The 23,055-nt window shown below is 31.7% G+C and overlaps 1 protein-coding gene across 18 annotated transcripts; it reads right to left on the minus strand.

The window, feature by feature from the left end:
- Positions 1–151: 151 nt before the first annotated feature.
- LOC133822723 (uncharacterized) lies at positions 152–20,230 on the minus strand. 18 transcript variants are annotated; one of them, XR_009887993.1, is made up of 12 exons: positions 19,937–20,230; positions 19,748–19,778; positions 19,263–19,400; positions 18,664–18,786; positions 13,887–16,970; positions 13,634–13,760; positions 12,099–12,215; positions 11,383–11,475; positions 10,183–10,230; positions 3,528–3,623; positions 941–3,442; positions 152–861 (listed from the first exon to the last, which is right to left on the minus strand). XR_009887993.1 is itself a non-coding variant. In XM_062255163.1 (10 exons), exons 9-10 carry the CDS (start codon positions 3,554–3,556, stop codon positions 1,999–2,001), a joined length of 1,473 nt encoding a protein of 490 aa, XP_062111147.1. In that variant the 5' UTR covers positions 3,557–3,623; positions 10,183–10,230; positions 11,383–11,475; positions 12,099–12,215; positions 13,634–13,760; positions 13,887–16,970; positions 18,664–18,786; positions 19,263–19,400; positions 19,901–20,230; the 3' UTR covers positions 152–1,998. The 18 variants fall into 18 exon arrangements, 1 of the variants encoding a protein (XP_062111147.1); XR_009887996.1 differs by having other exon boundaries at positions 19,263–19,415; XR_009887984.1 differs by having other exon boundaries at positions 19,901–20,230.
- Between the last annotated feature and the right edge of the window lie 2,825 nt (positions 20,231–23,055).

Below are 23,055 nucleotides of genomic sequence, written 5' to 3' on the forward strand. Positions count from 1 at the left end.
GGGCTTACAAGCAACATATCGTCACAATCAGCTTGAGTCTTCAATGATGCTTTTCGCTTTTTGGCCACAAGATTGCATAAAGCACTTGGATGAAGGTGTTTTTTTGGAGATCTTCGTAATGTACTCATTTTTCAAGTTGAAATTGCTGTAATATAAAATGAAAGATAACATAGTATATAAATCAGAAATGCGGATCACCAAAGAGTAATAAACATACACCAAAACCATAAAACCAGAATTATTTCATTCAAATTAAAATAAAATCATAAAGTTCACCGAAGAGAGTAATAAAACCACATTTGTTTCATTCAACAAAAGAGTAATAATACACGAAAATTACATACAAAAAGTGTAAGGAGATTTGTTTCATTCAAAGTACATAAGAGACAACAGGAAACTCAATTGTCTTCATTGGATTCAAGTCCAAAATACCCTCTATTTGAATCCTTTAAAGCTATATACCAATTACTTGACTCATTCACCCTTGCATAAAAAGCTTTTTTCACTTGTGAAGCTAATACAAATGGATCCTTAATGGATTGAGCTTGTCCTATATTAAAATTTACAAGCGTATAGAACTTCGACTTCTTAACACCCATTCGAATATTCGCCCAATCGCACCAAAACAATGACACTTTAAAAGTACGATAATCAAGCATATACTCTTCTTTCTTCTTTATCATTTAATTGCCCACTGTCATGTGCTTCCAAGTATACACCGCTGTTTTGAGTTGTTTTTTCAGCTCCTTTTTTATGGAATCGAATTCCATTAATCATGTACCCTTTGTAGGAAGTGACATTGCGACTTGGACCTTCAGCCGATTGAGCTAACATGTCATCTACTTTGTTCATGTTAGAAATCTGAAAATAAAAATATACTTGTAAGAAATTTGTACACTAAAACAAAACGTAAACTTTTATCTTGGCAATAGAATACAACCTTTTCATAAAACCATAACGGGAACCCTTCAGAATGTCGATTCCACAACAAAGTTTGATTGTTATTCAGATTTGAGTTTCTTTCTTTCAGCTCATCCATATGGACATTGAGAAATGGTTCTACAATATCCTAGTTAAACAACACATACTGATGCGCTACTGCCAAGTTCAATCGGTCAAGCTCAAAGCACTCTGCTGCTGATAGTGGATTTTCTTCTAGCAATGTACTATCTTGATTATCATTTTGCTTTAAAAATGTTTCACAAAAGCGTACACATTCAACAGCAAGATAGCGATTTGCAATACATCCTTCTGGCCGTGCATAGTTTGCTACAAATCCTTTCAATACTTTCATATATCTCTCAAAATGGTACATCCATCGAAATTGCACCGGACCACAAAGTCTAACTTCTCATGCTAAATGAACAACCAAGTGAATCATTGGATCAAAGAAAGGAGGGAAATATTCTTCTAGTTGACAAAAAATTTCAAAGGCTTCTAGTTCCAATTTCATAATTTCCTCCTTATCAACCACACGTTGACACAATCCATGAAAAAACGTAGAGAGCCAGAGAATTGTCTCTCTACAACCTTCTTCCATTAAACCCCTTATATCAATAGGCAATAGTTGTTGCATAATCACATGACAATAATGAGACTTAAGTCCTGTCAGCTTCTGTTTCTCCACATCTACACAGTTTCTAATATTAGAGCTATATCCATAAGGGAATTTCAAGTCAAATAGCCTCTCACAAAGCAACTTATTATCAAATTTTGATAGAGTATAAGCTGCAGCAAGAAGACGAGTAACACCATTTTCTTCATACGGATGGAGATGAGGCATAATGCCCTTCTCTGTCAAATCTAATCTCGAGTTGTAGTGATCTTTATATTTTCCTTTGCAATCGAGCAATGTGTAAGTATGCTTTCACAAACATTCTTTTCAACATGCATAACATCAAGGTTATGACGAACAACTAATATTTCCCAATAAGGCAGCCTAAAAAAAATAGAATGCTTCTTCCAGATTTGTTCTGTGTCTATACCACGACTCCTCTTTTATCCCTTTCCAAAGTCATTAGTCACTTTGCTTAACTGCTCAGCTACTTCAACACCTGACAATATAATTGGACATTGTGGTGCTCTTTCCCTTGCCCTTGCTATTGTATATTTCTTCTTTCTGTAACTGTGTTCTTGTGGTATAAATTGAATATGATTGCAAAATGACATCTTTTTGCTATGCTTCAACCAAACAACATTTGAGTGCTCGCCACAAACAGGGCAACCATACTTTCCTTTAGTCGCACATCCAGCTAAGTTTCCATAAGCTGGAAAATCATTTATGGTCCATAGCAACATGGCCCTTATAATAAAAAACTTCTTTGTAGAAATATCATATGTATAAACACCATTCCATAATTCAAGTAACTCATCAATTAAGGGCTCTAAGTAAACATCTATGTCATTCCAGGGTTGTTTAGGTCCAGGAATCAACATAGATAGAAAAGTAAATTCATCCTTCATGCACAACGCAGGTGGCAGATTATATACAATGAGCATTATAGGCCAACAACTATACGTAGAACTCATATTTTTGTAAGGATTGATCCCATCAGCAGCAAGTCCTAATCGAAGGTTGTTAGGTTCAAGTTGAAAATCTGGCCATCTCTCACAAACTGCATCCCAAGCCACTGAATCTACCAGGTACCGCATTTTCCCGTCTGTTCTTTTATTGGTTGAATGCCATTTTAAGCTTAAAGCCGTCTCTTCTTTTCTAAACATCCTTTGAAACCTGGGTATAATAGGAAAATATCTCAATGCCTTTGCAGGCTGCCCTTGTAGAATCTCTTTTGTCTGTTCGTTTTGCTTCCATCTTGGATATTGACAAGTGGGACATACTTGGGCATTAGCATTCTCTTTTGTATACAAGCAACAATCGTTGACACAAGCATGGATATGCTTATAGCTCAGATCAAACATCTTTAGAAACTTTTTAACTGCATACATTGACGTCAGTAGGAGATTATCTTTCGGAAACATATCTTTGATCATCTCCAACATCTCACTAAAGCAAACATCTGAGATTCCATGCTTTGTTTTTAGATTATACAGCCCAACGATAGACGAAATTTTTGTATACTTTGAACAACCTTCATACAATGGAGATTCAGCATCCGCTAATAAACTCTGAAAATCAGCATCATTGTTATCGTCACCAAAATGATTGGCGTTACTTGAAAATACTCCCGCTGCCCGAAATAAATCATATTCATAACTTGTGTTTGTCGTGCTGCGTTGGACTGGATCTTCCCCATGATGAAACCATGTTTTGTAAGATTGGTCCATGCCCCACAAAACTAAGTGTTCAACAACTTTGTGTGAAAGTTGATGTCTTAGATTGTGAAATTTGTTGCATGGACAAAGAATCTTGGCTGGAAATCCAAGATTCGTCATTACTGTCTCAACAAACTCTCTAGCTTTTTGCTCATATTCCACCGTTACTCTACAATTTTAGAGCATACGTCAATAATCAAGCACTAACACTTAAACTTATATCCAAAATAAACTATATGATTTTGGTTACTAACCTGTTAAGATGGATCCAACTTTTATCCATCTCCAATGAATTTGTATTTGATGTTGTTCTCTTACTAAAATCTTGTTTTTTTGTCAGGGTTTAACAACTGTTAGACAAGACAATCACATTATTTGCGGTTGTAATATCAGGGTCATGACAAGGTCATTCACACACATGCTTTTAAAATAAAACATGCCTTGGTTGAATTTCAGTATATTTGGGTTATTGAAGTTTAAAGCTTTATTGAATTTCATTCAGGGGCATAGTTGCTTGTTCAGAGTTAAATGATCACTTTTGCTGAAGTTTCTAGAGTGGAGTTAATTACTTAATTCCAATTTACAAATTTGTTCTAGTTCCCTGTAGAGTGTTTGGGATTTCTTTATGGTCTCGTACCTTTTCTGATTGTTAATGGATATAAATTTATAATTGATTCCAGGTTTGTGGTTTATAGATCATTATTAGTTCTCAGTTTGATTGTATAACCGTGTATGGTGAGTTGTGTTCAGAATAAGTGGTAAACATTTCTAGAAGAACAGGGTTATTTTAGATTTAGAGAGAGAATTAAGACAGAAAATAAAATAGAACTTTAGAGAGAAATAGAATAATAACCGAGAAGGTGAACATTTAAAGAGAATCAAAGAGACGAAGAATTCAACAATTCATTCATTTCTTACTAGTGTCAAAAACAGTGGCAGAGCAAATTCCTCTTTGTAGTAGGGGTAAACTAGGAAATATAAATTATAATAGGCAGAATAAAAATAATTATAAAATATTGTTGAAAAAATTAAATTTTTATGGGGACAAAACATATTTTTTAACTAAAGTTTACTTGTAAATTATTAATAAAAAATTTAAGTGGGGCATTGCTCCCCCTGGTCAAAAGCACTGTTGGCCTATTTATAGATAGGAAAATAAATTAAACTAACAATTATAAAAACATAACCCAGGCATTCTATCACTGGAACCGAAATAATGATGGGAAAAAAGTACCAACTGATGATGTGATATTCCGCAATCAGTACTGGTAAGTGCTCATGTTCCCTCTTGCATACTTGCACAATGTAAAACTACTTGAATCCCTGGTTTCATTACTCAAATCGTTTAAAATACCTTCTGGTTCGAAATAGCATTTTGTCCTAGTCTAATTGTTTCTTTTCATAGAGTATTTATGAGTACTGAAATATGTTTCTGCCATGATTAATAAGTACTGTTTCATGGGTCATAAAACATTAAAACTTTGGTTGTTAATCAGGGCAAGCAACATGGGGAGGAGGCATTATCCTTGAATATATTAGTAGTTGGCTTCCATGCCATTATATGAGATTAAAATTATAATTTTTTTGGAGTTATCCAATCTATTTTATTAGTTCTTTGGATGGGCACCTGGGAAAAGTAGCAAAATGTTGAGTGTTTGTGCTGAGTGTTGTGTTTTGGGATTCTTGTACAAGTCTGGAAAGACAGGTTGCTAGTTTATGGTGCTATTGAGACTAAGTACTATCTATGGTATATTATGACTAACCTTTCTTCTGTTTCTTCTTAGTGCTATTGATTCATCTAGTTAGTGGTTTTATTTGTTAACTCTAACTTAGTTATAAACATCCTAAATTTATTTGGTTTCAATCTAACTTTGAAACTGGTCCAAATAAGAGAGTTACATTTGCTATGTTTTGATTATTGATAAGGCAGCCTCTCTTGATAAATACTGTTGGGGTTTTATGCCCTAATTAAAACCCAAATCCTTTGTAATCTCATTTTATTATCAATAAAAGAATAGAAATCATTTTTTGACTTGGTCAATCACTTTGCTCACATGTTTTATTTTCATGATTATTTGTTTAATATAAACTTCTATTAAATCCCGAGCATATAGCTAACTTTATTTATAGTGACGTAATCACAGTGGAATATAAATATGATTATATGTTCAAAATAAGTTAGTCCTAAGATTAGTCAGTGCACCGGATTTACACTGACTTGTCAATCTACAATATGATCTACTTACACATTACAGTGTTATGTTCTTTCTAGAACATTAGCAAAGTAGATAAGATCAGATGTATATGTTACATCGGACAGGACCGATATTGACAGTTGATAAGATAAGTAAACATGCCGTTATTATCTATTCTAGTCATATCATATTTTTGACCACAGGTCAATTCAATCTCAATTCTGAGTGGTTAGTATTCTAACTGATTATATTATTTGAGTTCTTTGACTTGTTCGTTACCAGCTTATCCTACGGACTAGCCCATACTTACATCTTGGGAACTCGGTAGTATAATTGAGTGGGAGTGTTAATCATAGATATGAACATCTATAGCTTCTGATGAAGAAGTGAAACGATGGTTTCCTTTTAGTTTGGTTCAAGGTGATGAATGATAGAGATCTCATTTCAGTAATTAAATTAGTTTATTGAAATATCATTTACAAGGAACTAAGTGTTTTAAGGATAAAATACAATGAGGGGTAAAACGGTATTTTAGTCCTATCTCATTGTAGACTGTCTATAGAGGATTGAGTGACAATTATGGTTGTAACAATGGATAATTAATAGCGTATCTATATTTGTTATAGAGCGCTCTATGAATTCAAGAGTGCAATTCCAAGTCTATAGTGGAGTCACGAGGAATTAATAAGTTAAGTAAATTTATTTGTTAGATTTATGATAACTTATTGGAGCTTGATTTCATAGGCCCATGGTCCTCATTGTACGTTGGATAAAATCATCTAGATAGTGTCAATTAATTGATTTAATTATCAATTAGAATTATCAAAGTTGACTAGGTCAATTTTGGATAGTTTCACAGAGTTGTGTAATTTTGAGAAGAAAAGATAAAGTATGGCAGATTTATTAATTAAGATAAATTGGTATCTAAATTAATAAATAAATTTAAATCAAGGTTCAAATTATAAATAATTAATTTGATAAAGGATTTAAATAATTATTTAATTAATTAAATCAATAGAAAATAATGCAGGCCTTGATTTTAAGTCCAATGGGCTTATAATCAAATGGGAAATTTTACGGACCTATAGCCCATGATAATTTCGACCTAGGGCTTCAAAATGGCTGTTATTTTATTGATTTTTTAATTAAATTAAATGGCCTAATTGAGTCTATAAAAGGAGTGCTTAGAGAGAAGATTTTAGAGACGACAGATAAGTTACAAGTCAGATTTTCTGATAGTTTTATATTCTCTCAAAACACAAGTCATTTTCTAAGCCACTTTGTTATTTTCTCTTCTTCTCTCTATATCTATCTCATGTGTTGAGAATTGCCCACAATATTCTAGGTGGTTCTAAGGATACATTGGAAGATCGTGAAGAAAATAGAAGATTGGTTCAGTTTCTTGATAATACTCTGCGACAGAGAGGATACAAGAGTTAGCGAAACTGAAGGAAGGACTCTTAATTCCGCTGCGTATACTTTAAGTATTATATTATTTGTTTCTCTTTGAATTCAATTTTAGAAACATGTTTTAGGCTTATCTCGTATTAATTTGTTTAATATTAGATATACATGAAAATAAATAAAGATCTTGTATAAACTTTTCCAACAAATACAACCTAGAATAAAAGGAAATATATATAAGAAGGGAAAATATACTGAAGTTAATAAGATGCGGATACCCTGATTACCCCTAAGAAATTTTAAGCAAGTTTACCATCTTTTGAGCTCGTTTAAATGCCTTATGGTGCTCTTAGTTTGTTCTGTTTATTGATTCATCAAGTCTGTTTATGAGAATATTCTGACTTACTAAGCGTTAAAACAGAACGATCAAATTTTTATTTTTATAAAATTCTTGGATTTTAATGGTCATAGGATCATAAGTTCAACGTCTAGCCACCCAAATTGGAAGGGAAGATTGAAGCTTAATATGCTAATTAGTTTCATCTAGCTTCATTTTGAATTTGGCCAGTGAAACCAATAGATAACTCGTTTAACTGTATTTTATTTTATTTTCAAAGGAGAATTTTAAAAATGCTGTGAGTTATGAATTTTCAAAATTTGATAAAAATTATGAGAATTTACCATAGTTTCTGGATAGCCAACTTTGAGTATCCGTTTTACCAAGTAAAAATGCATAAAATGATTTTATTTTTGGTGTGAGTGCTTTTTACACAACCTATTATGGTCCTAAATTTTTTGGACCAAATTAATAAACCAAATAGATTTTATAAAGTCTCAAAATTCGTTAAAAAGATTGACCTATTCCTAGACAGCCTTAAAGTAAGATTTTTGAAAATAAATGTCACTAAGTAAAAATAATTATTTTTGTGTAAAATTTTACAAGAAACTGCTTGATATAGCCAAGGTTAATTCTGTGAAGTTTGAGAATTTTTGGAGATGTAGTTTTCCAATTATAATTTTCAAACTAATCCAGTTATAACTTAGGACTTATAATGTTTATACTTAGAGAAACATATGGGGACTTTTCTAAGTATTTAACTAAGAAAGCTACAAATTTATATTGGTAATGGTAAAATTTACTTTAGCACACCAAATGATTATTAAGATTAATTAGATATTAAAGGGGTAATATTTTAGTAACTCACTGTTTTATTTAAGAGAAAATTTTAAAAAGGTCCAATACCCTAACTTTTAAAGTGCCTATATTTTCAAAAGTAGGTGTGATTTTTTCATTAAAGCTTCAGCACATGTAGACATTTTACTATTTTAAGGAAAAGGGTTTTGGTATATGTATAGTTTTTCTTTTAATTTGAGCAATATTATCTCAATCAGATAATTATCACCTCTTAACAGAATTATAATATTTTTTTACTGTCTATGGTTTGTTATGGTTGATATTCTTATTCATTGCTCACTTTGTTTTGAATTACTGTATTATGTATATCTAAGTATGTTTGCGAAATTATAAGCCTACATTATTTGTATCAATGAATTTGTAGCAAAGCAGATTGTTTTGTGTAGCAAAGTACTTCAACCCCATTCTGAATTTGTTCGGTCATATTTTACTCTTAGGTGGCTAATAACTTTACCATTTTCAGGAGCTCTGGGAAGAAAACTAGAGTGCTTCTGTTAGTCTTCAGGTTTTAGAAATTACTGATGTTTTCCACAATGGCTGCTTCCCATAGTATTGCTACAGACTATGGAAAACTTGATTGATTCTAATTTGCTATCTTGAGAACTAAAGAAAGCGTAAAGAGATGATAAATTGTGTAGCTGGGTTTATAGCTATATGATCTAAAATAGCATGAATATATAGTTTTAATATAATAACTGTAATCATAAAGATTTATATATGATCTAATGCTTTAATATATTTGTATGTAGTTGTCTAGTGGATTAATTAGAAAAAATATTATCAAAGAAAGTTAAGTATAGTTATTTTCTTCTAATTATTTCTGTATAATCTTTCTAATTTCAGAAAATTGAGGATGGGACTTGAGAAGCTAGCTTGCAAGTTATGATTAAACGAGTTTCAAGTATGGTTCATAGTCTCTCTCTTTGTTTCTTCTTGGCTGGTTGTTTATCGAATACATTTTAGCGCCCCCTACTGTTTAAAAGGTTCACTTTCATGAAGAATAATAATAGTAGGTTATTTTTTTAGCTTCAACTGTCCACTGATGTTTTTATTTTCATGTCATTTTATAGAAAGAACTAAATCAATAGTTTATTGGCAATAGGGATGGAGGAACTGTCAATTTTTTTTAACCAGAGAAGGTAATATTCTGGTAGGAAACTAATTTACTATCATGAGATATTGTTTCTTTTTTCTATTGTTTTGAAAGCAGATTTTTTAAATGGATTTGGTTAAGAATTAGCCTTAATATTAGTACTAATTGGAATTGTTTTAGTGGGACACTCTAAATTCCAATGAATAATCATTCCAAAAGCCTTGCTTTAATTTATGCATCACGTGTAGGACAAATCATGATGACTAATTATATATATGCTATAATGATAACCAGATGCTATAGTGAATCAATGATAAGATCATCTCAGTGATTCATTCATTCTAAAGTTTATATATTCTCTTTTTTCTTTTTTTACCTATTAAAATTCATTCCTTATTGCTCAAATGGATTTGATTGTTCTAGTGCTGAGATTTTTAATTGTATGTTATAGCAGTTACTTGATTTTCTAGTACCATGATTCTTAGTCCCACTAAAGACTTCTTAGTCTAAATCTATTACTAATTTCTAGTACTTTAGTTTCATTAAGCTTTCAAGAGATTCTAGTATTGTTTTTAATTTAAAAATCAGATTCTAAAATGGTAGCCACTAACTAATTGGGTTTGGATCAAAGACAAGATTTTAGCTTGGGTTGTGGCAATTAAATCTAATCTATACATATGGAAATAATGAAAACAATATGACTAAATGAAAAATTTAATCTATACATATAATGAAAAATCTAATCTATACATATAAAAGCTTACCTAACCATCTATCAGTACCAAGTCAAAAAATTCAAACAACACACAATAAGTTTTCTTCCTTATATCACTGCAGCACACAAACAAATTTTCCAAAACCTACTTCTCTAATACACACAAGTTTTCAACCTTCCGTTATCACCACAGCACACAATTTTAATCTCATAACCTACTTCTCTATGGATGAATATTTAAGATATTCAAACTCCTCTAAAATTTTAAAGATATTAATAATAAGAGTTAACAGAACAAATTTCGTACCTCTTGCAAATTACCTTTGCAATGCTCCTTGCCAATTCGATCCCCAACCTAAAGAATATAATCAATACTTAAAAGATTAATACAAAATTAAAAATTTTCAATAGATATTAAACAAGCATGTATGATAAACTAACAAACTAAACAACATGGCAAGCAAGCTCAAACAACCAAAAATAAAAGTTGGAATATGACCAATCAGAACAAGGCTTAACTGTTCAGTGGATGGATTTAAACTTTACAAGAGTGATATTGCATTGAAATATTGGGCTTTCTATTTTTCTTACTGTTTTCAGAATCTGAAGAGATTTTTCTTACTTTTTTTCTTACTGTTTAAACTATTCAGTGGATGCTTTCTATACGTGTTTAGTGTAAAGTAGACCCAAAGTTGGGTTCCCCTTAAAAAAAAGAAAAAGAAAAAGAAAAAAGAAAGGCCCAAACTAAACAACATTGCTGTTCCATTGCTTCATGTATGGTTGCTCTATCATGTTCTCTCATGCTGTTAAAGAAAGTGATATTAAACTTGATATTTTCACACGAACAAAAAATCAGATGAAACTTATGAAAAGATTAAAATAAAATCATCAAATGATATATTCTCTTTTGTATAATGGTTTTGAAAATATCATTTAGATTGACTGAGGATGATACAATCCAAGCAATTTCCTATTCTGTAACTAGTAAAAATACTAAAACAGGTTTAATTACAAAAAAGGAAAAAAAACACATTAAGCAAGCGGAATTAAAAATTCAATGATGGTATAATTATTGATTTAATTCATACAATATTTTATTAACAAGCAGAAACATCATAATAGATTCCATGAAAAGATTAAAAAAAATAAGTTAGGATTTCTTAATGTCTATGCTTTAGAAACCATGTGAACAAATGGCTTCTCTATGTATTGACATAAAATCAGAAAATATATTCATGCATATTATATTGGAATGTTTCTAGAGAATGTTAATTGCATTTTTTGAGTTTTATGTCCATTCCTCTTCAATTTTTCCTTAATGCTTTTATCTCTTTAATAAGAAATAGAATATCATATCAATGATACTACAAGCAATTCTAACAAGAAAAAAGATGAAAAGATTGAGAAAAGAAATCTAGTATATACAAGTAGGAATAATATCATGATGCACATCATGTATGCTAGGTTTAGATAATTGCAAGCTAGAAAGAGTAGTTTCATTAGAAACCTGAGGGGCATCTCAAATATCTATCAAATTCATCTATGCAGCAAAGTCCTCCGTCTGCTAAAACTAGGGCCCCAGCTTCCAACATCCATTCTCCTGCATATAGCACAAATATAGTAAAATTATTTAATCGAAATATTACCATTAATGTCGTACAATATTTAAATATGATATAATAGCTGGTTGTTACAAGGAGAATTCCAGAAACATATAAAGAACAAAGATGTAGTACAGGTACAATTTGAAGCCAAGGAACTAAAACAACTTGTCACGAAAATACAAAAACATTCTATCAAAGATAGACCAAACCACCTTTATTTTAACATGCTTTCTAAAATATTAATTGTGAACACAAGGTACAAGCTTACAAGAACCCAAATTTAGCAAAAGATGAAGACAGAAAATCACTACTTTCATATCACAACCATCTGATCAGATTATTTAGCCCCATGGAAGCAAGAATTGGAGTTTTATGATGAAAGATTTGGTTATCATAACAAAGATGTTCTCAGTCATTGAGAGAGTTACTGACTTGAAGTGTGAGAAAAAAGGGAGATACAGAGAGAAAAGTAAGAGCAGAGACAATGAGATGGGGAGTAGGACTAGGATGTGTAAGGTGGTGGCAAACCATGCAAAAAGTTAACGTAAACTACTCACAACTTCTGTCAGATTCCTTACTCCATGGATACAAGTTGAGGATGGAGAAATGAGAAACATACCTCCATCCTTGACTGTAGTGACAGTGAGTCCAGCACTAGTGCTTCCTAAGCCAGTAGTGACAACAGATCTGTTACTTAACTTTGCAGCAAATTTCAAGAACTGAGATTTCCCGGTACCTGAGAAAAGCCTTAAAATTTTTTACTACATATATACATATACATGTAACTTTTTCTGTATAATGCTTTAATGATTACATACAGATTCAAAAAAAGAATCTGAACTCATTAGCAGTTGTTCACCAATGATAGTAATATAAATATATATATATATATTTGGGTATATTGAAATAATGATAGTAAAACAGTATACTAAATGCAGATGCAGAGGTTTCCTATTGTAAGCAAATGCAGAGGTTTCCAACTGTAAGCATTACCAAATGCAGAGGCTATAAACTTATGTTTTTTTTTTTTTGCCTTTCACAATTTCAGTTGCAATTGGTCTGTTATGGGGCATTTTGTACTATTTTCCTGGCACAAGACATCAATAGTGTTTTAAAATACCTATTTTAAGATCTTCATGTAATAAATCATGGACTATATGCATATGCTCTAATTTCAATTATTCTTGATCAACATGAAATGTCATCAAACTATTTAACCATAAGCACCATATCATGACAAGGAAATGTCATAAAACTGTTTAACCATAAGCAATAGCTGTACTCCTGATGTAGTAAGATTATTCCAATATGATTATGACCAGGTATTGTTTTATGAAACTACAGATTGGGATGGAGGATGGAATGCTGAAATGGGTTTTATGAAACTACAGGGATCAAAATTTCTTTTTAAAGATGGGTTTAATGCTGAAATGCCTTTTGTTTTCTTACATTCCCCTAATGATGGACATGTGGATCTTATCAAAATTCCACTCGTGATGTATAAATAGGTTCTTAAATGGGAGCTTTTGCATGCATAGATCAGTAAACAAATAGAAATAATGTATCTTTTGCTTCAGCGTACTTTAAATGTTATTTCAGCTTATAAACTATATACTACATTAGCTAGAACGCCAATCACGATGTAGCTTATAGCCCCACAAAAAAGTCATATAAGAAATATTAATTAACCAATAAGCTAATAAAGAAAATATTTCTATATATATATACCTTACTTGTAAGAGCAACATGAAAATCTGCTTTCTTTTTCAGAAAGACTGATCAGTAATTCAGTGAAGTACTGAACTTAAACAAATTATTGACCCAATAATAATAAGTAAAGAAACAGATATAAAACAAAACCCATTTTCTGAAACATTATTAATAATTAAAATTCAAAAGTAAGTTTAATTCCACACACCTTACATAAATATGTATAGATCAGATTATATGTAGCTAACAGAAGCAGACAAATTGATAGTGAAAGCACAACGAATACGAAAGAAAGAAAAAAACAAAACTATATATGTTTTATCAAATGAATAAAGAGCACCCCAGTAACAAGCTAATAAAAATTGTTTGTTGCTGAAGCACTAGTATCAAGCTTCATGAAAACAGAATGTTAAAAAACACAATAAATGTGCCTAATTTGTGTACCTGAGAATGAGTGAAACAACTGGTGGGTTTGAGGTATTTCTCAGAATAGAAGAGGCTCCTCCAGTGATAGAGCAAAGGAGAACTTGGTACAAAGAGAGGGCTGACCTGCAAGAGCAAGCTACGGGACCTGCAAGACTGAAGAAATGCAGATTAGAAACAAATGTCCAATAAAACAGAGCAACAATCTACACAAAACCCACATTGCAATAACAAAAACAAAACAAGCTACGGGAAGACATGCAAGAGGGCTGACCTGTAAGAGCAAGCTACGAACGGAAACCGAGAGACCGAGTCTACGGGAAACCGAGAGAGACAGACCACGAACGGAAAGATGAAGAAAGATTGAAGATTGAAGGGAACGAGAGACCAGGAAGGGGAAGAACGATTGAAGATTGAGGAAATGGGTATAGGGGAAGTGGGTACACGGGTTGAAAAAAGTTCAGTCAAAAAAAGTTAAGTCAAAAAAAGCTAAGTCATTTGGCGGTACCTTATTTTAAGTTGCCGCCTGAAAATTTTTTAACTTACAATAACTCTTTTTAAATTCTATTATAATCATGTGTTATGGTAATGGGTGTTTGGTGTAGTGAAGATTATTTAAGGGCCGAGTCAGGAATATGAAGACAAAAGGTCAAGAAGGCATCCAGCTTGAGGCACGAGCTGGAGTTGGAAGCTGTGACCCTTTATAAAGTCAACCACGCAATGTAAGCGTGCATATATCAGCATCACGTATCTGATATATCCCTGAATTCTCAGACATGCAGCATGAACGTGCGTGTTCAGGCACCTACGACTGGGTTGGGCCGTGCGGCCCATTATCCCCCTTACCTATTGATTAGATCACACTTCATTTGTCAGGATTTAGGAATTAATCATAAGGGTCACAGAAGTGACATGATGGGTAAGAAGGTCACGGGATGACCCCTTACCAACTCCCAGGTGTCCTCTCCTATAAATATGGAGAGCCTGGGAGTTGCAAGGGGTTGGATTCTATTGTATAACGAAATACCTTTTAAGAAATACCAAAAATATAGCAATAATATTGGATGGTGGAGTAGAAGGATTTTAACCATTGAACCACCTAAAAACGTATTCGTGTCATTAATCCATTTTAAGATCATTCATCTGTTTCGGTTAATTATTCAGCACTAATCCCTTTCTCTTATTTTCTTAATTACCTGTTGGCGAAGAACCGCGTCAACAACAGTATAACAAAATTCCCAATTTAATAATAGAATATCCTCAAGTTTACCATCATAAGGATTTCATAAAGAAAAAAGAATGACTTATTATGAGCATTTATGATACTTTGAATGCCTTTAAAAATATAAGAGCACAATAAGTCCTATAATCACCAACATGGCAGCACATAAACATCTCATACTTAAGAAAAACCAAATCGCAAATATCATTTATGCTTTAGAATAAAAGCTTCATATTAATGCAAATAGACTTTAAACTTACATTAAACTTGAAATAAATTAAGCCCCAAAATAATGAAACATGTCTCAGAGCCTCAGAACATTGAAACAATAATCCAGTTTCAAATTTATATATTGATTTCTCAAATTCAAACATGCTCAAAAACACACTTGAGAGAGCATGAACTAGCCAAAAAAACCAGACCATAAAAGTAAAAGAGAGTCTATAAACTGAATTAAAAAATATTTTATGATACTAGACAAAAGCATAAAAGGAAAACAAACCAGTAAAAAACATATACAATTTGTAGCCTCAAAGAGTCACTGGGGATGACAAGGATCAACATAGCCAACAATATACTAGAAAGTTAAGGCAGATTAAAGTAGCTCAAATGTACCCTATAATACCAATATCAAAAGTAGGGTACCTAAAGCCTCAAAGCAATTTAAATATGAATGCAACAAATATGGCAGCACAAAAAACTCCTAAATCTAATATCAATATCATTATGAGTCTATTTAGTATTTAGATCTTCATGATCTTGGACTGAGCATTGGCCCATTTGGCCAAGTTTTCGATCAAAATTCACTAAGGTTTGGTCTATTTCACAAATTGTCCCTACCTTTATGTGCCATCTTCATCCCCACGGTGGAACCCTATGCAAAAACTATTTTGCTACAATTCCCCGACCCTCTTGTAAAAACTAGTTTTTTTTTTTTATCAAATTCAATATATGCCTACTTGAGCTATATTTGAATATAAATGAAAGTAAAAAGTTAATCTTTCATAATCTAAATCATTCATACTATTTTTTATGATTTAGTTAGTGTAGTTAAGGTCTTCAAGCAAAAAAAAAAGAAAAAATTATCTCTTGCCCCATTATTTTTAATTATCATTGCTAAATTTAAAACAGACAGCACTTCCCCTATATTTGTAACCTAACCATCTGTCAATATCAATTCAAATAATTCAATCAATTAAAATAAGAAACAAATTTTCATACTCATATCTCCCCCAGCACGCAATTATATATATATATCACAGAACCTACTTCACTAAAACATGTAAGTTCTCAACCTTCCATTATCACTGCAACACAGAATTATAATCTTAGAATCTACTTCACTATGGATGAATATTTAAGATATTCAAACTCCTCTAACATACACTTGTATAATATTAAAAAGAATAAAAGAATATACCTCGTCCACTCAACAGTAAGCTTTTCTAATGCTCCTCACTAATTCCACTACCTAAAACTAAAATTAATGCTTGAATTATTATAACATGGAATATATTGTACTCAAAAGTAATACAAGTATGAATGGGAACCAAAAAAAGTGTTGTGCTCAAATAAATGCTAGTCCAAAAGAATGAAACTGAGTTCAATATAACTATGAATTATCAACCAATATGCTAATAATGTCAAACTTGTGTATAATACTTTATACTATTGAACCTAAACGCGATCACAAGAACCAAAAGTGATGCTCAATGTTATAAATCACCTCACCAAAGTCATTAGAACATACCATTATATAATTTCAATTTATTGGTAATTCTCATTGAAAAGAATTTGTAAGTGTACTATGTCAATTGTAAGTGCAATATATGTAAATGTACTATGTCATAAACAAACTAATATAATAGTAAGTACCAAATATCCTTTCCATGGGATTATTTTAGTAATGAATTGACAAACTTGCTTATGAATGCACCTGCGCGCAAAGAACTATTCCTTAACCCTTTAAGATACCACTTTGGAAAGTAGACCCTATCATTGACCGGTTGAATCCAGAGTACGGCGAATATTAGGAAGAAAAAAAATGCACCGAGTATATTTATGGCTGCTCCAACTGCTATATCATTTAAAGAAGCCATATTTCCACTTCAAGGACTTAAAGGGTTCTTCTGTAAACTGAAGACAGAAAGAGAAAAAAGGAAATGAGCTTGAAAACTATGAATCAACCCACATGCATCACAAAATATTTTGGTCCACTCATTTATATAATATGAAACAAACTGCAAGGACTTAAAAAACTTGAACAATATTTGCACAGAAAAAAAACATGGGTCATGTTAAAAAACGACTGATTTAATATTGCTTATTTTTTACTTGTATAGTAAAGGTTCTTGTAGATACATGAACCAAAGTCATCTCTGCCGATAATTAACATAGAAAATAACCCATAGCATAGTAAACAAAACATGGTTGATGACCATAAAAATTTGACTTATAGTGCTTCTTTTTGACATTTTGACAGAGGGTTTAGTAGGTGCTTCATCAATTTCTGAGTTCAAGTGCTTTTGGGAATATGCATAATCTGTACCCTTTGTTTAATAGAAATGTAGAGTTGGTACCTCTTGTTATAAAAAAAAAACCCTTTGGGTGACTGTTTCGAAAATTGGTAAAAAAAAGAGTACCTTCTAGTAAAATTTGCTCAATAATTATCAAAATAGAAGAGGAATAGTATAACTAATAAGACTTCACTAATTGTTCAAATGCAAATGGTGCCAACAGCTCATGAAACTGGTCTTTGATAGATCATATAATCATGGTCCTTTTTCTTTTTCTCTATCTTTTCCAAAATAAAATTTTAATTTTATTTTTTGACTGAGCTTTTTGCCTAACTCTACAATGTTTTAGGAACAAGAAACTATAGCAGCCACTATATGTTATAGTTTTCTGGGTTTGGCCCCATCATTGTGAAGATAATTTTTCATAGTGCGATGGCTTAGGGTCGAAGTCCAACAGACGTTAAAATCTTTGGAATGTTGCCTTGTAGGCAACTTATTGGGAACTCTTGTTAGAAAGAAATAAGAATAAGAGGACCTTTCAGGAATTAGTTTTGGATGGGTTTCAACTTTTGGAGACTTAAATTTCAGGTGGTCGTTTGGATCTCATTGTGTTCTCATTTTTTGGTTTACTTAAAAATTGGAACTTTTGCCTGTGATCTTAGATGATCGTTTATCCTTTCCCTTCGTGAATAATATCTATTGTAGACCTATTGGTTTTCTTATATCCAATTTATTGTCAGTTTCTTATCATTAAAAAAAAGTAAATAATAAACTATTAAATAATAATTTTATAAAATAATTTTTTATCATTTCCATGCCGTCAAAATAAAACTATAAACTTAATGAGTTAATTGGACTTTTTACATAAGAACTATATTAGAAAAATATAGTAAAAGTACACTGTGGCACTTTTAGCCTAGTTTAGCATTCTTGGACCATAGAATTAGTCAAGCAATAGCGTGTAATTCTACTTAGCCTATCAAATTCCATGTTCCAAGATATTTAAATTTCTGAACCAATATGTAATATACAATACAAACGAAGTAAAAATCTAAATGGTAGTTTGCAATTGATTTCCCTTCTTCAAACATCTTAAAAGATGAGTAAGCTCTAGAAACTAATGGCCCAACAACATATGCATAATCGTAATCAACGAAAAGTGTATTGATCACAATACTTGTATCATCACACACACCCAAAAAGACATGGAAAAAATATATATGAAAGTTAGAAGCAATAAACACATGCAGAAGAGTATCTTCATGTTAAAAACACAAGAATCATAGAGTTGCAACACAACATAGCTTACAAACCTAAAATTTAGGATCATTGTTCTGAGCTAATGTATCAGCAAGCATACGACTTTGCTCCATAGTAGCTAAGTTTGCAACATTTACCCTTCCCACATGATCCATTGACGTCAATTGAGACTGCTCCTGTGAACAAAATTACAAAATCAAACTCAATGTATGGATGACTATTTTATAATTCTTCAAAAGGTTGAAAGAGCAGTCAAACAATCAATCAAAGAGATACAACCCTTAAGTCGATGAAGTTGATGCAAAAAAGAAAATAGAATTCATAAAAAAAAAAATTTAACTACATTGTAAATCAAAACTTAAATAATCCAATTTGGATACACGATCCAAGAGCCATTTTTTACTATAAAGGCTTACGTGCCAATTATCTTTATGGTTAGTCTTTTAAAATCATATAAATGGATTAACATTATAAGTTATTGCATGGAATACTAGTGTCACAAGAACTCAGAGCACACCATTGTTATTTCTCATCTTCTTATAATATTTATAGAAATATTTTTTTAGGATTGAAGCTCTTAAGGAAATATATGATGAAATAAAGAAAAAAGAATAAAAAACTTTAGAAATTAAAGGGAAAATATACTGCTTACTACTATTGTAATATTTCCCTGCTTGCTCAAACTCAGAGGCCCATCCATTGGCACCATGCTGTCGCTCAAATGAGGGAGCCCAAGCATTACAATCACCATGTTCTGCACGATGCTGGCTGAATTTAGTTACCCATCCATCTGCAGCCGGAAAACCTGGTTTCATCATGCCTTGGGATTTTATAATATATAATATAATAATTTGCTGAATAATTGAACTCAGTTCAATTTCCGAGTTCAAGAAACTGAAAAGTGCACAAACGAAATAGGAACAAATCTGAAATAATACTAATGTTGCAGGACACTAAGTGCATTTTACCAAACACTTTGTGTGCATCTCAAAATCCAAACTAAAACACATAGTTATTTACCCAAAATTCGGACCCTAATCTTTGAGATTTGAGGATTTTAAACTTTGAAATATTTAAATCTATACAAAGAATTATATATAAACGTTGGTATGTATAAATACCAAATAATATATTTACCTTAAAATCAAAGCTAGTTTTTTCTTCGTAGCTAATCAGAGAGAGAGAGAGAAAACAAAGTTTATATACAGAAACAAAATTAATAAAATAAAAAAATAATTAAACATTTATATATATGTATATCTATATAACTGTTAAGAGATGATAGTGTACTGGCATTGGCATCGTAGAGTTGTAGTTCGCGGGTACCAGCGTTTGCGTCGGCGTCGGCGTCGTAGAGGAGGCGGCGTCGTTTGGAGGGCGGATCGATGAGAGAGGAGAGAGGAGAGAGAGTGAGTCGCAGAGAAAGGAGAGGAGAGAAGGCGGGTCAGAGAGAGTGGGAGGTCAGAGGACACGGACAGGAAAAGAGAAGAGGGAAAGAGAAAGAAAGAGGGAAGAGGGAAGAGGGAAGAAGAAGGGTGGGGGGAAATATTAGAGGCTGAATTTTTTTAATGGGCCAATGCGAGAGCTATAAACTATCGCTATTGCCTCTCCAATAGTGATAACTTACAGCTATTGGCATTGCTTCATTCAAAAAATTCAGACTACTTTATAATTTTCCAATAATGATACTTTTTAATTGTGAGCGTTGCTCCAATAAATTTTTAAAAAAAATTATTTAAACATATATATATATTAATAAAAAAATCATAACTAATAAATTTATATTTAATTTTTTTATAATATTTTTCCAGTTAATAAAATAACTTTTTTTAACTAATACAGATTTTATAAATGTGTTAAAGAATGATATAGTTAATTTTATAAATGTGTTAAAGAATACTAAATTTAAATTTTGATATAAAAATTATTAAAAATAAAAAAATTGATAATATGAAAAATTTAGAAACAAAAAAAATATAGTTTTAAAAGTTTTTAATAAATACATAATTTTTATAAATATATATTTACATAATTTAGTTTATTTTTAAAATTATACTATTCATTAATTTATTTACAATATTTTTCCAATTAGTAAAACTACTTTTTTTTAACTAATACAAAATTTATAATTATGTTAAAGAATAATATAGTTAATTTTATAAATGTGTTAAAGAATAATAAATTTAAATTTTGATATAAAAATGATTATAAATACAAAAGTTAATAATAAGAAAAATTTAGAAACAAAAAAATATAGTTTTAATTTTTTTTAATAAATACATAATTTTTATAAATATATATATACATAATTTAGTTTATTTTTAAATTTGTACTATTCATTAATTTTTTTACAATATTTTTCCAATTAATAAAACAACTCTTTTTTAGCTAATACAAATTTTATAAATATGTCAAAGAATAATATAGTTATTTTTATAAATATGTTAAAGAATAATAATTTTTAATTTTGATATAAATTTATTATAAATACAAAAATTAATAATATAAAAAATTTAGAAACAAACAAAAAACTTGTTTTAAAAGATTTTAATAAATACATAATTTTTATAAATATATATTTACATAATTTAGTTTATTTTTAAAATTATACTATTCATTAATTTTATAATGTCGGCATTGGAGTCAATGGCGACAACGTTTAACTATCGACATTGGTCTTGAATTAACTGTCGGCGTTGGGGTCAATAGCGACACATTTTAACTGTCGGCATTGGTCTCGAATTAACTGTCAACGTTGTGGTTAATAGAGACACATTTTAACTGTCGGCATTGGTTTCGAATTAACTGTCGGCGTTTGGGTCAATAGTGACAGTCAAAAGCAACGGTGACAGTTATTAGCTGTCGGCGTTGATCTCTATGCCTAGAGTTTTTAACTATCAGTGTAGAGTCCCGCTAAGCAATTACAACAGTCGACAGAGTTGGCTGTCGTGGTCGGGTGTCGGGAAAGCCAAGTTTCGTAGTAGTGTTTCCCATTGCCCTTACTTGCACCATAGAGCACCCATGAGCCAAGGCCCGACAAGAAAACTCAACAAGGAATAATTAACATCATATTAAACATAAACAACAAGTAGCATTTTTAAGAGTTATAAAGATACACATTTCAAACTCCTAGACAAGTTATCAGCCTATGCCAACAAAGGCGCATCCCTAGGGAACCAAGCTTACGACATCTATCGGCTGAGTGTGTACAACACTCCCATACTGGCCCTGCCGTCACGGCCAACATTCTGCATGATTATCACCAAATACGACTCATGTCAGTCAATAACATACAATTCAATACATTTTATCCAAACAAATATAATTATGAAAAGGGTAGTGAAACTTAAACATATTCAATGCACACTTCAACCACATTCAAATATCAGGGTCGATGCCCTACTCTAGGTGCATATGCCAGCTTTCTTACCTCAGGTCCTGTGCGAGAATCAAGACGACCTCGAGTGTGATCCTCTCATGAGCCTCTGAAAAATACTAGTCACAATATAAATAATACGCTCATTAGGACCTCAAATTACATTCAACAAGGTAATGGAATTATCCTTCGAGCCCCCAAGTGAGTCAACATATAAAATCCTCGAAACCCCGAGCCAAACTCACAAAACTAAGTAAAATTGGGACTCGGGGCACCTGGCGGGGTCGCGCTACCCAAAAGTTTGGGCTTTCTATGGACGTATCACGGTCGTGCTATTGAACAGTTTAATGCCTTCTGGAACACTAGAGTTGTTGCGCTAGTACCTTGGAAAAGGACATCACAGCCCACAAATTTCGTAAACCCCAAAATCGAAGCCTTGTGATTTCAAAACACCAAATTGACCCCAAGACCCCAAATTGTAGCAAAGTAAGAATTCATACCCAAAAATGTAAGTAATACTCTTTATGCATCACTTAAACATCAATTAGACAGTGAATTCCAACCAAACATAAGAATTGAAAATCTTAGGGTTTTAAAACCGATCTTATTCCCCCAAATTTGAAATTTCAAACCAAAACCATAACAATTCATGGAATTGAAAGTTTCAACTTAGTTTATAAACTTATTACCAACACCAACACACATATATATTTACCTAAGATCCCCAAATTTTGAAAATTTAAGCAAAGCCCCTTGAGCAAGTGAAGAAATTTGAAGAAATGCTCACTTCTGTGATGAAATTCAAAAAACCTAGAGTCGTAATGGCTTGAGTAGCTGATAATATTTCTCCTTAGAAGCCTAACACCCTCCAATCACCATAAATCAACTCCAAAATTTGCATTAGCTCAAGTTTAAGAGAGAAAAAGAGAAGGGACTAGAAAGAGAGTGGGAGTCTTGAATGTGTAAGATTATCCTTCAAGATTGGTTTTCTTTTTCTGTAACTGTTACACCCAAATTTCGACAAAGTCATAAATGACCCTCAAAATGTAGGCTCGTAAAGCGTAAGATT

The sequence above is a fragment of the Humulus lupulus genome, chromosome 3, assembly GCF_963169125.1.
Source record: "Humulus lupulus chromosome 3, drHumLupu1.1, whole genome shotgun sequence".
Taxonomy (NCBI): Eukaryota; Viridiplantae; Streptophyta; class Magnoliopsida; order Rosales; family Cannabaceae; genus Humulus; species Humulus lupulus.

Bases quoted from the DNA above. Each gene is read 5' to 3' on its own strand.
- LOC133822723 (XM_062255163.1), bottom strand. From the start codon at position 3,556: ATGGATAAAAGTTGGATCCATCTTAACAG. The intron at 3,443-3,527 runs GTTAGTAACCAA...CTAAAATTGTAG, and splicing joins AGTTGGATCCATCTTAACAG to AGTAACGGTGGAATATGAGC.